Raw genomic sequence first — 15,003 nt, forward strand, 5'->3', positions numbered from 1 at the left:
TAGAGGGGGAGCATTTGTGGTGGTGAGTGGTGCTCTGGAGAGAGCGATATGGGGAGAAAAGAAAGCAGGATATGAGAAGTGCTGCCAGGTGAAGATATGAATTAGATCCCTTTTAATATTCTTTGGGTAAAGTAGGTAAAGAACAGAATTCCTTTTTAATTGTTTTTTGGTCTGTGATGTGACACTGTATTTCTTTATGTTAGATAGTTTGGAAAGTCTGGACCTTTTTAATACAGGTTAGGAAACTTGTTATTCAGAAAGAAGAGGGTACTCGAGGCAATGACAAGCAGAAGTGTGACATAAGACTAGCAGTCTGCCAGTGGGGAAGGCATGAATGGCAATCTAGGCAGAGGAAGGGCAGGCACAAGAACAAGCAGTTATGAAAAGATGTTGAGTGTCCCGGGAATAGTGAGAAGTTTGTTATGGCCTAAGTGTACAGTGAATGAATGGGACAGGAAGACAAAGCTAGAAAGGAAGGCTGCAGACAAATTCTGAAGGGAATAGTATGCCAAGCTAAGGCTTGGATCTGGGACTGAACCAAACGTGACATGGTTTTGTTAGGAGTTACATATTTATATTTATACTACATGCAGTACACTGTTTTCTCAGTATTTCTTGAATATTGGGGTAGAAAATGTTAATTATTAGAACACATTTTTTGTCATAAAATAACCTTAGATATGTTGTGCAATAAATGCAACTTCATATGTATTTTTTCCCCAGATAAAACATGAGGCTTCAAAGGAACCACAAACTTCAGCAGGTTCCTAAAAGTGTGGTCCCAAATTCTTTGGTTATATTCATTCTCTTCTCTTGTAAGGGATACTTAGGTGAACACATTGAGACGCTCTGGCTTAGCCCAAAGGCAAGATGTAGCCCTCATGGATACACATAAAACCAAAAAGCCAAATCCGTTGCCATTGAGTCAATTCCGACTCATAGCGACCCTATAGGACAGAGTAAAACTGCCCCATAGAGTTTCCAAGGAGCACCTGGTGGATTCGAACTGTCGACCTTTTGGTTAGAAGCCATAGCTCTTAACTACTACGCCACCAGGGTTTCCAAAAGCATGTATATTTTGTTTCAGTTCTTGGACAGTAATATTTCAAACTGTAAATTACAATGGATATAAACCAGTAGGAAACCCTGGTGGCGTAGTGGTTAAGTGCTACGGCTGCAAACCAAAGGGTCCGTGGTTCGAATCCGCCAGGCACTCCTTGGAAACTCTGTGGGGCAGTTCTACTCTGTCCTATAGGGCTGCTATGAGTCGGAATTGACTCGATGGCACTGGGTTTGGTTTTGGTTTATGAACCAGTAGGAAGATAAGTTACATTTTAAATTCAACATTTTGTTTTTAACGAACACGATTTTAAAAACTCTTCTGTTTTCTACTGCTGCCAAGTAGTTTATACTCCAGGCCTCTCACGCCTATCATCTCTAACCACAAAGAATACTCTCTAATCCATCTTTGTCTTCCTTTAATCTTCTCCATGCCACTGGCACACTAGTCTGTGTGGTGATGAGGGTCATGAGGGCTCAGTGCTTGTGTTCATCTAATGAAAATAAAAAATGAGGAGGGGTTACTGCTGAGGGGAGGAGGCTTTCTGGGAGACTCTGAAGGAGGTTTCTAAAGAGCCCCATGGACTTACAGAAAAGTATGTGCAGAAAAGTTCTCTGAAATTTCCTGGGAGGAAAAAGATAGAAAACAGTTCAGTGGACGTTTCAGTGGTAGCTTAACTGGAGTCTGGAAGTTTTTTTTTTTTTAATAAAATGATATATTTGACTATAATTTCTATACATTATATCCTGATGACAATAAGATAGCTGAATAATCTGCTCATTTCATCAACATGAAGTAAGAACTAAAGTGGCTAAATTCTCTCTTCAAAAGGATGCAAATGAATGACTGAATTGGTGCTTTGATTCTGGGCCTCTGGATTTGGTTTACTTGGTTCTTGCTGTCTTATCAATAGAACCACCACCTTGAAGGAGCAAAGACAACTCTAATGGGAGTTGATAATCCCAGTTTCTAGGTTCTGAAACCAAGCATGTGTAGGGTACAGCGTGAGGTCCCTGGGGAAGATGCCTACCTAAAAAATGATGGAGAAGGCTGAGGTGAGAAGCCACTATGGCCTGGAGTTCTGCAGGGCCCAGAGAGATGGGTCTGAGGAGCAGACAGTACTGGGTTCTGGTTCAATCTTATTCATTCCCCTTTCTCCATACACTCTCTTGGTCTGCTCCCTTTACCGTCAGCTTAGGCAAAGGTGAGAACAAATACTATAAGAAGCCCAGAGAAGGTGCAGCAAGAGCACCTGACAGAAATAAGTAGGGGGGAAAGGAAACCAATTGATATGACTCCATTTTAGAAATGAGGCCCATTGTTTTTTGAAGAACATACTAGACACTGCACTCCAGGAAGATGAAAAATCATCATTAAATGCCTTGACTCAAGCTCCTCCCAGCTCACTTTCTTTGACTTGCTGTGATTGGGGAAGGAAGGGGCAGAACTGACTGTGTACATGTAAAGTAAATTTATGACAAGCCTCACCATCATTAGTCAGTAAGATAGGAGGTTTAGGGGAGGAAGAAAGAAAATGGATCTGAATTCTTATCCAGATCACACCCCATGTTTGGGCCTTATTTTCCCCCATTTGTACACTAAGCGGTAGGCCTTGATAATCTCTAGAGCCAACTCAGCGTTGACATTGGATGGTGCTGTGAACAGCCTGTGTGGCTCCTGAGTCAGTGATGTGTAAATTATGGTAGGAGGACAGAAGGCAGTCAGGCCCTGACTGCCACCAGCAGGGAGAGTGTTTGGCTAAGGTCATCCCAACATAATGAACATCCAGGAGCTGGCATCACAGTTGGCGCACGGCAGAAAAGCAACGCATATGTTTGGCTTATTGAATGAACATACATATAGGCAGTCTTGTCCCTTGAAACATATGACCATCCATATACGTATATGTTCACAGCTTGTTTTGAGATTGAAAATATAAAATTGGCTATTGTGACACCAATTATAATGAAATTGAGGAAATTTGTTCAGAATGGATTTCCCTCTATTCACAGAGGGCAATCTCTAACCTCAAAAACTAGTAATCAAAATTTTCTTTGCATTGTTTTTCCACACCTTACTATTGTATTAGTATAAATAAAAAATTAGCCAGCAAGGGTATAATGTTGATAGATAGCAAAGAGAAAAGCCAATTGCTCATATCTGATTTTGCTTCCATCTTTTTCGTCAAGAAGTATAGTCTTCAGTCTGGAAAGCACAGAAAGACTGCTAAAAAGGAATTGAAGCCCAGATGGGTAAGGAGGGTTGGCAAATAATTGAGCACCCATGGTTATAAATGCTCTTGGTGCTTTGGGCCCAGGGCCCCAGTTCCCTTGTAAATGAGTTTGTGTCAGCAATCTTGAACACCAGAACACATGCTAGAGGCTAATACTTAAAGTTCTGATTTTCAAAAATGAGCAGGAAGAGATTCTACAAAGTACATAGTAGGGAGCTTGATATTGCCGATAGTTAAATTCTAGAGTTAGTTTTCAAAGAGCAGAGATCACCAAGAACCACCATGGGTTCATCAGGCAGAAGCTATGCAGATTAATCTTTCTTTTTTGTCAGAGTCTCTAGACAGATGGGTTAGGTGAATGCCAAAGATGCAGTATATCTGGATCCTTACCCAGCCCCTTATATTCCTATGGACCAGACAGAAACATGTGCCTTGGATATCAGGATAATAGCTTTGCCAGGACTTGTTGCTTGTTGGACGACCATGCTCCACAGGGCTGATTTTGGGTTGCCAAGGACCAGGAGACCACTACTACTGTACCACAGGGCTCCGACTTCTGTTCCAACCATACAACATTTTTATCAGGAAAATGATGAAAAAAAGAAAGCTTGCTTTGCAGATTTGAGGTGAAACTAAGCTGAGAAGGAAGGTGAGATTTTGAGGTACCATAATCATGAGCTATAAGGACCTCAACAATAGAGGGCAGGGTTTTCTACTTTTAAAACTGTTAAATTCTATCTAAATGAAATCTGATACAGAAGTACAACATGTGAACACAAGGATGGAAGAACTGTTATGTTTGAATGGGACAGAACGCCAAGGCCCCAACAACCAAGTCCCATTACAGCGTTCTCCTCCCCATTTTCCTGTGGTTCCCATGTGGCTTCACGGAGCTCTTGACACTCATGAGAGACACTCTAACCAGAAGAAATTTAACAGAGTCACATCCAATCTACAAAGGGCAGTAAGGTGCATAGTTTATGCTTATTTTTGTCTTTTGAAATTAAGAAATAAAGAATTTTATAGGCTCTTTTATGTGTGAGCAAGAGAAGGCAGATCTTTGGAGGAAAGAGACCACAGTTCATTGAGGACTGCACATTTTGACTAAAATGATTTTGAAACAAAAATTATACTGGATAAAGGAAATGAAGCTGAGCAGCAGCACATGGAAAAATGATTCTGGGGCTTTACTTTAGAAATTAAAGCTAAAAGGCCATGGTGCTAGTGAAGTTAGTCACATTCTACTGTTTGGGGTGACAGCCCACCCCAGAGTGCCTTGGGCGGCTCTAGGTGATGCACTTCCGGAAGACTAGAGACAAAGTGGGGAGTGTTCAGAGGAGGGGGGCAGGGATAGTGGGAGGAGTGTCAAAGTAAACTTATTAGGAAGAACTGAATAAATGGGCTGTAGGGGGAATATGGGGGATGTAGAGTGGGGAACTTAAAAGACAGAAAATGATAGTCATTTTCAAATACTTGGAGGGAAATCTTGTAGTGGAGGTATTATATTTGTTCTGAGAGGCTCCAGAGGGTAGAATAAGGACTACTGGGTAGAAGATGAAGGCAGTCAAATGATTAACTACATCAGAGGAACTTTTCAATAGTCAGAGCTAACTAGAGAAGGAACGGGTCACCTGAGGGAGATTAAGCTCCCGTTACAAAGTATGGGAGCCTCCGCACAGGGCTGCTATAGCAGGGATTCAATGTTTGTATAAGGGATTGGATTCGACGTCTCCTAATTCTGAAAGGTATATTCCCATTTATATGGAATTCTAAACCTCCCACACCCCACACAACCTGGATATTTGTCATAATACTGAGTAATGACAAGTGACATTTATAAAAATGGCCCTGAAGTTGTGCAAATTTCAAAAGGGCCTTCCTAAAGCAAGATGGATTATAACCAAGAGGATTCCAGTGGTGAGTGTCTTTAGCTGGTGTGCTACACACATACTGGGTAATCACTGTGAACCTTAATTGACAGTGAGTCAGAACACTCTGTTCCAAAAACAGTCTTCACAAAGGGAGTTCACCACATCAAATGCAATTCCTTCCCGAATTTTGCTTATATGTGGTCCCACAGTAGACACATTTAGGCACCTTAGTTCTTATCTAATAAACAAAGGTATAGATAAACTTATTTTTAAAAGACTGATTACATAATACTTTTTAAATGCATTTGATATTTGGATCATTATCCTTTTGCAGCATCTTCAAATCTGAAGGATGCCAGGTTGGGATAGTATCTGTATTCCTACATAGCATTAACGTATTATTCTTGAGCTTTAACACTCCTTGATTATCAAGGCTGCTTAAATCCTTTTCCTGTCTCTTAAAATTAGTCCTAAGATACTGTCCCTACCCTTTTTATTAGTTGACCAATTAGTTGGATGTTAGATCATATCACATGTCCCATGAGAGAGGAACTTGTGGAGAGGGGCTAGGAAGCTGTTTACCCACAACTATCAGGAACTATCAACACCCAAATCTTTAATAGCAAGCAGGAAAATGTGTGACTTTTGTACAGTTATTACCCAAGCTGATCTCATAAGTGTAACAAAGAGCCCTTAGAAAGTATGTAGTTTAAGTTACTTCCATTTATTCCTCTGTAGCACAACTGCAGGTTCTGGATTATCTGTTAACTGTCCATTGTAGCTGTAATCTTGGACCTGGACCGGGTTTGACTAGACACCACTCAAGGTTCCACCCAGATGTAGAATTCTGCATGTCTATATATAAAAGTAATATTCCAAGATGTTTACAGAGATGACCAGTAGGTATTTAAATTTAGCCAGTACACATGACAACGACACAAATACTTACTTGCTTTTTAATTTTACATTAAAGGAGGGATCATTTGCTTCATAAATGATTCAAGTTGGCCTATATATGCAAGGTTTCCTCTAGTTTAAAAGTCCATGATTTTTTTGTTTGTTTTATAAAAGGTGTCATTATGTGATTTACTTAAAACATAAACTTACCTAGGGCACTTAAAGCAGAATTTGACGTTCATGTTTGAATTCACCTACATTATTACTAACTGTGCAACCTTTGGCAATTCATTTTTTAGTTAACCCCCAGTCCTTAGTGCTTCTCTCCACAGAGTGAGAGGTTGGCGTAGAGATTTATTGTTCGCTTCGCGCCAGTACTGACTTCATAGCAGCATTCATATTGAAAAGGGCAAAGCTAGCTCTCTGTATACTCTATAGCCACAAATGTATCATTTTCTAAAATCCATAATTGTGAGGAACATTAACAAGAAACACATGTTCATTAAGTCGCTCTTCCCCCAAATATACTTGAGTAGCTAAGAAATAACTCCAGAAATGTGAAGTCTGGGGCCTATACGTGCACAACATACAAACAGTTCTGTTCCCAAAGGGTCCCAGCAACAAACTCATAAGCCTTGAAAATACTTTCCACACATCTTTTGAGCCTGTGCAATTCCATTATGAAAAATAAAAATTTCCAGAGGCAGAGTACAGATTAACTTTGAGAACAAAGACAGAAATCAAGACCGTGAACATGAGAGACAGACTACCTTGACACTGGGGGTAAATGCTCTATGACTTCCTCATTACCCCTCCCATTTGGTTCTAATTATTCATTAGGGGCTAGTGCCTGCCCTGTGTGTCCACTATAAATGCTCTAAGGCTGGCCTGAAGGACAGGGTCCTCCTATGTAAGGATATCAGGGCATCCATCTCATTAATAAAGTTCAGAGAAATGAAAGCCCCACAGCCTGTCCTGGCCTTCAAACCAAATAGCTCCCCAGGACTTACCAGCCACTCTGCTGGTCCTGTCCTGCCCAGGTGATGGTGGTTCTGCTGTTCTCGAATAGAGGATTGGCAGGTCGGGGAGCTGGGAGGAAATGTAATTTACGGCATCTGGTAGCAGAGAACAGGGAATACAATTAGGCACAGTGTTGGGAGGCCCAAATGGGTTCACTGCTGAGACAGCAACTTGCCTGCCCTACATAACGGACTGCAGGGCGGCCACCTAACAAGGGGATCAGGGTAAACAAAGACCAGCATTTGCTCGGTGACTGGTATTCAGTAGAGTAGCTGAGGTTGGAGGGAATGCAGCCAGAGGGCTCAAGCCCCAGGACAACTCCATGTATTAAAAGATTCATCAGAAAACTCTAGATTCTAGATGTACAATGAGTTTAGGGGGAAAAAAAGAATAAAAATTGAGCCCGTGAGAGCCATTATCAACTTGGTGGGAAAGATCACGTATGGGACATCAGACTCAAAATGGCATAAAACAGTACTAAAAAATAGATCAGGGACTCATGTTCTGAGCTGGAAATATAGCTTTATGTGCCTGATTTATTCAGAGGACCAATTTTTGTATGCATCTAAAGAAAGAAAGAAAGGAAAACAAAAAAACAAAAAACTTCCAGAATTTATGACATCAATACTTCAGGTTGGTATTTTAGCCAGTAAAATCCTGAGATTCCAAATAACACCAGCCAGTGAACTCATCATTAGCTCAGCTGCAGGAACTGTTGCCGTGCAACAGAAGGAGACAATCAGCTTTGCTTGAGAAAATGCCTTGACCAGCCCATGTAGGGAGGTGGGGCCCTGGAGGCCATGACTGTCAACAGGTATGCCAAGGCATGCGAAGTGAGGAGGTATACAAGAAGAAGAATCTGTGTATCTCCCAGAGCGAAGTGGGAAAAAGAAGCCAGGAAGAGAGCAGAAAGCTGGCCTCTTTGTGATGTGATTCCTTCCTGTGTCACGAGGAATGTCAATCATACACCAATGATTTCATCAAATTGCTTACTGGATATCTCCACTAAGTATCTCACAATCGCCACAAGTTCAACAGGTCCTGAAAGGAACTCTTATTTTTGCCCATCTGCTGCTTCTCCTGTACTCTGGACACCACAATTCACCCAGAATCCTCGGCAGCACCCTTAACCCCTCTTCCTTTCAGTCTTCAACTGGTCCTGTGGCCTATACCTCCTTCACATCTCTTATTCCTGCCCCTCCTCTGTATTCCCATTGGTACTGCCTTTATTCTAGCAGGTTTCTTTTTTCCTAATCTCATGCTGGGTAGAGGATTGTGAACAGGCTCTAGAGCAGGATTTAGTTTAGTTCTATATTTACTAGACCACTTCCTGACTTGTGTGTGAGTCTGAACAAGCTAGAATGATTTTGGAACACTGTGTTCTTAGAACAAAGACCACTCTCTAGCAAGCGAAGTTTCTCTAAGAGAATGGGGTTTTCCACAACAATCATTTGGGGAGAAGGAACAGGAAATAAGGATTAGGCAGACAGGCCTTAGGTTAGAGGGAGGCTCAAGTCTCCTCTCTCTGGGGCCTCATGTGTGTTGATCCTGGGTCCTGGGCAAAGAAGATATGGTTGAAGAAAGCCCTCTTATCCACAGGAAGGAAGTGGGCCCTTTTGAGATGATGTTAGATTGGGAGATGGCTGGAAAGCAGCTTGCAGGGACCACCTGAAAATGAGCCTGGATTTGAGCTGCATATCTGAAGTCATACATTATTTTCTGTATTAAACTTCCCTTCCATTATTCCTGAACTTAGGTTTCAGATTTTTCTCTACTCTCACTGTGGGGAGTTGTGGGAAGGGTCTAGGCCTAAAACCAGCATGAGCAGACCAGGGAGAGCAGCAGCTTGGCGAAAGCCAGTCCTGTGATTGGCAAATGTGGCTCAGGGGAAGAATGTAGCAGCAAACTGGGGCTAAATGGACAGCTTAGGAGACAAGAGACACAGGACAGACTTGCAGAATTTCTGAGCTTCACTGAAGATTTCCAGAAATCTGTGGGGATGATATCTCAGTAAATCTGGCTCTTTATAGTAAAGGGGATGGAAGCTCAAGCCATTAAGACCAAGTGAGACCTCACAGACTGTTCACGTGTGTCTAGTATTAAAAAAAAAAAAAAAAATGCCATTAAGTTGATTCCAACTCATAGGGACCCTATAGGACAGAGTAGAACTGCCCCATAGGGTTTCCAAGGAGCTGCTGCTCGATTCAAACTGTCACCTTTTGGTTAGCAGCTGTAGTTCTTAACTACTGTGCCACCGGGGCTCTGTGTCTAGTATAAAACCAAAAAAAAAAAAAAAAAAAAAAACGAATTCATTGCTGTCGAGTCGATTCCAACTCATAGTGACCCTGTAGGACAGAGCAGAACTGCCCCGTAGAGTTCCCAAGGAACACCTGTTGGATTCAAACTGCTGACCTTTTGTTTAGCAGCCATAGCATTTAACCACTATGCCACCAGGATTTCCATGTTATATGCTAAATATAGAATTTCTAGGGCATCTCAGCAGACTGAATTTTTTTGCAGCTAGAAACAAAAGCCAATCGAAAAGCATCTGAAAGAGCAAGTAAATGATTCCTACTGCTTGTGTCTCAGCCTCCTCCAGGAGACAAGTCCCTGACACATGGGAGAGGGCGATGAATATATCTTTGTTCAGTGTGAACTGGCTACAAGTTTGAGTTCTACACAGGGCTTCCATCTGGTTTCCAGTTTGAACCACTGCTGAGGATTCGCATTTCCAACCCAGATATACTGAATGAGGATCTACATTTTAACAAGGTCCCCAGGTCATTCTTATGTATAATAAATTTTGAGAACCACTGCTCTATTAGTGGTTCTCAGAACTGGTACCTAATTGGAAGCACTAGCATCGCCTGGGAACTTGTAGGAAACCCTAGTAGTGTATGGTAAAGTGCTAGGGCTGCTAGCCGAAAGGTTGGCATTTTGAATCCACCAGGCGCTCCTTAGAAACCCTATGGGGCAGTTCTATTCTGTCCTATAGGGTCGTTATGAGTCAGAATTGACTCGGTGGCAATGGGTTTGGGTTTGGTTGGGGACTCGTAGAAACGCAAATTCTCAGCAGGGGTTTGAATGAGAACCAACCTGGTTGGAAACCCTGGTTCTACAGTTCTTAGAGGGCTAGAGGTACACGACTCGTGCTAAAATATAGCGGCATGTAGAGCATGAAGAAGAAGACAGAGCACTCCCCAATATACCATTAAATAATTAACCCTAAGGTTATGCAGCCAGAGGTATCTGATAGATTAGCACAAGGAATAACAAACAGGGCCCCCAAAGCTTTAGTGGGAAAAATCTCTTCAGGTAGCCTCAACCGGTAAAACATCTTCCTCTCGTCAAAGTCAGGACGGACTCCAATTATTCTATCCACTGTCAGAGAAGGTAGCGAGTAGTCAATTACAGAGCAGAAATTTAAGATAAGTGATTTTTCTTAATTTTCAGCACTGCTGAAATATTTATAGGATCTGTGAAGAATATACTCTATGGTGCAGTTCTACTCTGTCCTATAGGGTCGCTATGAGTTGGAATCGACTCGATGGCACTGGGTCTGGGTATGCGGAATGTAAGTAGCTAAAGCTATAGAAACAAAATAGATGACAACTCTCCTTAAAGGATGCCCTATGGGTAAATGATTTCCCAACAATTAATATTAAGACTGATGTGGAAAAGGGACCATGCCACCACAGGCCAGTATGGGATGGGAACCAAGAAGGTCAGAATCATACTGTAAGGATGAGGTAGGTTTAGAACATGTGTTTTCCTTGGCTGGTTCTACCAAAGGTTTCAGACTAGCTCCTTGGTGAGTAAAGAGTGGAGTTAACGCCAGATACACAATATATGCAACTTATAGTTACAAAAGACACCGTGTCTGTCCAAGGCAGGATTAGAATGTGTATGGTCAGGGAACTCCACTCAAAGTTGGAATAAATGGCTCTCGACTGCCAGGGATACCACATAACAAAAAGTCATTGGTGATCCAGCAGTATGGTACCTGTATTTTCTCTAATACGCACAGGATGGTGTGGGGTCAAAAGTGGGGTAATTACACACACACACCTGCAGCCTCGTAAGCTGGGGATGCTTTTGATGATTATTTGTAGTATCTTGTACAGTTATATACTAATAATTGGACCTGGATTCTGTAATCAGTGTGTCTCAGGAGTTGAATATTTTTCTTAAGCCATTATTGTTCTATAATAATTTTTTGTTGGTGCTACAATTTGTTGATGGTAAGAGGACCCTGGCAACTTGGGATCTCTGAAATCAAGAATGAGAAAATGAGATATCCCAAGTCCCTCAATTGGGATGTGTTTCAGTTTGTTCCTTCAGACCACAGTGCAAGCTCAACACTGATGACATTCGTGGAAGGAGATGTCCTGTCCCCTTCTTCAAACTTCTTTATCAGCAGATGTGATTTGATGCACAGGTCACTCCAGGCTTAGTTGTATGCAGTCATGGCAAGAATTGGAATCCAGGGTGACAGGTAAGACCATGGAAACTTCTCCCTGAACCATTTCTTGAGATCCCTAAGACTTCTGCATCCTCTTGAACCTGAGCTCACCTGTCCTGGCAAAAGGTGACAGAGGACAAAGTCAGAAGGGCAACTTTCTCTGCAGACTCCCTGTTCAGTCATGAAACAGCTCTCTGAACTGCTTAAGGTGAAGGATGAAAATAGTAGGAAGGAATGCAGGAGGAAATGAGAAGAATAGTTCAGGAGGGAAATGAAAGAGTGGTGAGAGTTAATAACGTGGCTTCTTTTTTGCTTGTTAACAAGTCATACACTATATAGGTCTTTGTGCTCCATGTCACCTCAGGGAAATGCACATGGGCACCTTTGCTTCCCTAATCATCAGAGAGAAGTCTCGGAGATGTCCTGGTTTGAGAAGGGAAGAGGAAAAAGCAGCGCAAGCATAAAAGGGCACTGTGCACCCTTTAGGTTTGTGGATGCCTATGTGTCAATGTCTCCCCCACCCCCACTGCAGCCTGACACTTAGTGCATCATTGTTGATGTGTGGAGTGCCTCAGGTCTCCCCTAGCACCAGGGAAGTCTGCTGTCCTCTCCATGCTGCCACCCCCAGTTCTCTGAAATAGCAAGGCCACCTCCTCAGTCTATGCCCCAACCCCAGAGCACAGAGCAAGTGCCCTGATTTGGCCATTCCCTGACTTGTCCCTGCCTGTGTGTGCTGAGAACATGAGGTCTGATTTAGTACCTTCCTTAAGATCACCCAGGGAGCCAAAATCCAGACCCCTTGTCTTTGACTTGCTGGGGAAAAAGTTACAGTAGTTCAATAGAATGATCCTTACTGCAAATGTCTGGCTAATTCTGAAAAATGCATTATACATTTCTTCATTTTTAAACCTTTCCCCGTATTTTTCCAAATGACACTGGGAAAACACTCTGATGTCAACTCTTATTCTGGCTCCTGATTATCTTCCTAGGTTAGAAGTTGACCTTATAAGAATAATGTGAGCAGGTGGTATGTGATCCTTCTCACAGGTCTAGCTTAGGGCCAAAATGAAAGCGGGAATCAAGTGGTTTTCATGGGTGTGTAGCTGAGGGCAAGGTGAAGAATGGGAAGGGAGAGGATGGGGCAAGGAAGGGAACAGAAAGGATGAGAAAGGTCACCCCTGCTCTGATGTGGGTCAGGAAGCCAGGGCTCTGCTCCCACCCTTCCCGTGCTCCAGATCAACCATTCCACCCAGGGAGGGAGGTCCTGCCCAGCCCTGTTTCCCTGGCAGACTGGGGAAACTGAAGTTTTCTAATTCAAAGAAGAACCAGAGGCCATAGAAAGGTTCCCTAAACACCAGGTGACAACTGTCTGATGTGTGTTCAGACCCTGGAATCTAACCAGCAGGACAAATGCGCTCATTCCTGAAAGGGACTTGGTCTTGACAGCAGCACTCTGCTTTGCTGAGCACCTTTTATGAAAGGCCCAAGCATTGAGTCTTTGGGACCTGAGAGGGAGGAGGGAGAATAACCAGGTCAATTTTATAGACTCAGGAGAGCAAGTCAAGACACAGTCCCCGAAGGAGAGAGGCAGTGAAGACTTGGAATGGGAACCTCCTCAGTGCCCTGCCAACAGTGCTGCCCTTCCTTCTGATGTCCTTACAAACCAACACATCATGTCTTCAGTGAGCCTGTGTTAATGACACCCACGGGCAGCACCAGTGTTCCTTCCCAACTAAGCTGACCGGGATAAAAACATTCATCTACAGACAGGGCAGAGACCACTTACCTCCATCCGTATCGGAGAAGCTCTGTGGAAACAAAAGCAGGGCTGAGAGTTACTACACATGTGGACACATAACCCCTCTTTCATTTATCCCCATCTTTTCCCCCAGGCCCAGGCCCAGGCCCAGTGTGATGGGCAATGCAGTACTCTTTTCTGTTCTGGGACATTTGACTTGGATCCCAAAATTTAAGGGAAGAGTTTACCATCCCCACCTTGCATGGAAGTTCTCTCAGTAGAGATCTATTTAGTTTACCCAGCCGTGCCCTTTGTTGTATTGGAGAAGTGACATTAGAAAAAAAAAAAATCTTAAAATTAATGTATTTGATTATATTGCTTTCCTGTCATTGATAGACACCTACGGAAATGGGGGTTACGAGATGGAAGGAAGGTACTGAGATATTGAAATTCCACAATTCACGGTTCGACAGCAACGGATTTGGTTTTGGTTTTGGTTTTTATTGGGTTTATGCCTTCTCTACTTTTTCCTAAATGGCACCATCTGTTTTTGTACACAGTAAAATTTCATGTATTTATACTATTTGTATTTGGAATTCATGTCCATTTGATATGATTTTGTCTTTGCCCTGTTTATAAAAGAAACACTCAAAAAATAAAGTACAATTAAAGTCAGGGGAGCACGTTTAATCTGCTGAACGAGAATTGGTTTTAGAATTCTTGAGTCCAGTGTGAGCAGACTTTTCAGGTATTAGGCATATGAGCGGTTGGGATGGTAGATAACCAGTACCAGTTGCTGTTGAGTTGACTCTGATTCATGGTGACCCCATGTGTGTCAGAGTAGAACTCTGCTCCATAGGGTTTTCAATGTCTGATTTTAAGGAAGTATATCGCCAGGCTTAAACCACCAACCTTTCAGTTAGCAGCTGAGCATGTTAACCATTTGCACCACCCAGGAACCCCATGAACATTAGGTAGATGGGGTTAATTTAATGGTTCTTCTCTATGCTTCCCAGCATCCAGGTAGTCCATCACACATCTGTCCTTCATTTAACAGAGTTCGTGGCTCAGAGTTCTCATCAATACTAACTTGCCTTTTCACCCACTGGTCCCATTTTGCTAGGATTTACTCCCCCCCCCTTTTTTTTTTTTTTTTTGGATATAATTTGGAAACCCTGGTGGCATAGTGGTTAAGTGCTACAGCTGCTAACCAAAGGGTCAGCAGTTCGAATCCGCCAGGCGCTCCTTGGAAACTCTATGGGGTAGTCTGTCCTATAGAGTCGCTATGAGTCAGAATCGACTCAATGGCACCGAGTTTGGTTTTTGGTTTTGAATATAATTTAGAGAAATCACATTTGTTTTCTTCACCTTCTGAAAGTCCTTGAAGGATTTTTCTGTCTCCTTTAGTTTCTCTAGGATGATTTGCTCTTTGGCAGATATCTGGGACTCTTCACTTTCTAGTGCTTGTATTTCCTGTTCCAGCCTGGAAGACACACAAACAGAGGACAGGTTATTTTATTGTCCTGCCATCCATGGGCAAGAGAGCAGCTCCTTCCTGTTGGGTGACCTGGGCCTTCCTGGCAGTCTCTGTTTTACATTATGCTGAGGTACCAGGCCAAGATTTTATATTACAAAGCATCCTGTATTTTCAGTTCTGTCATGGAGCTGACACTGGCTGAAGGAAAACAACCCAGAGCTACTTCTACTAGTTCACAGGCAGCG

General features: G+C 42.6%; 1 protein-coding gene across 3 annotated transcripts in view; it reads right to left on the bottom strand.

The window, feature by feature from the left end:
• PALM2AKAP2 (PALM2 and AKAP2 fusion) overlaps nucleotides 1-15,003 on the bottom strand; it is a 401,677-nt gene that overhangs the window by 204,860 nt on the left and 181,814 nt on the right. For 2 of the 3 annotated variants that reach the window (XM_064291625.1, XM_064291624.1), the window contains exons 4-6: nucleotides 14,650-14,764; nucleotides 13,330-13,351; nucleotides 7,072-7,176 (exon numbers count right to left, since the gene is read on the bottom strand). In XM_064291625.1, the coding sequence (XP_064147695.1) occupies nucleotides 7,072-7,176; nucleotides 13,330-13,351; nucleotides 14,650-14,764 (242 nt within the window). The remainder of the gene's footprint in view (nucleotides 1-7,071; nucleotides 7,177-13,329; nucleotides 13,352-14,649; nucleotides 14,765-15,003) is intronic. The other variant, XM_010587767.3, reaches the window with a different exon arrangement.

Source organism: Loxodonta africana, chromosome 9 (genome assembly GCF_030014295.1).
Source record: "Loxodonta africana isolate mLoxAfr1 chromosome 9, mLoxAfr1.hap2, whole genome shotgun sequence".
Taxonomy (NCBI): Eukaryota; Metazoa; Chordata; class Mammalia; order Proboscidea; family Elephantidae; genus Loxodonta; species Loxodonta africana.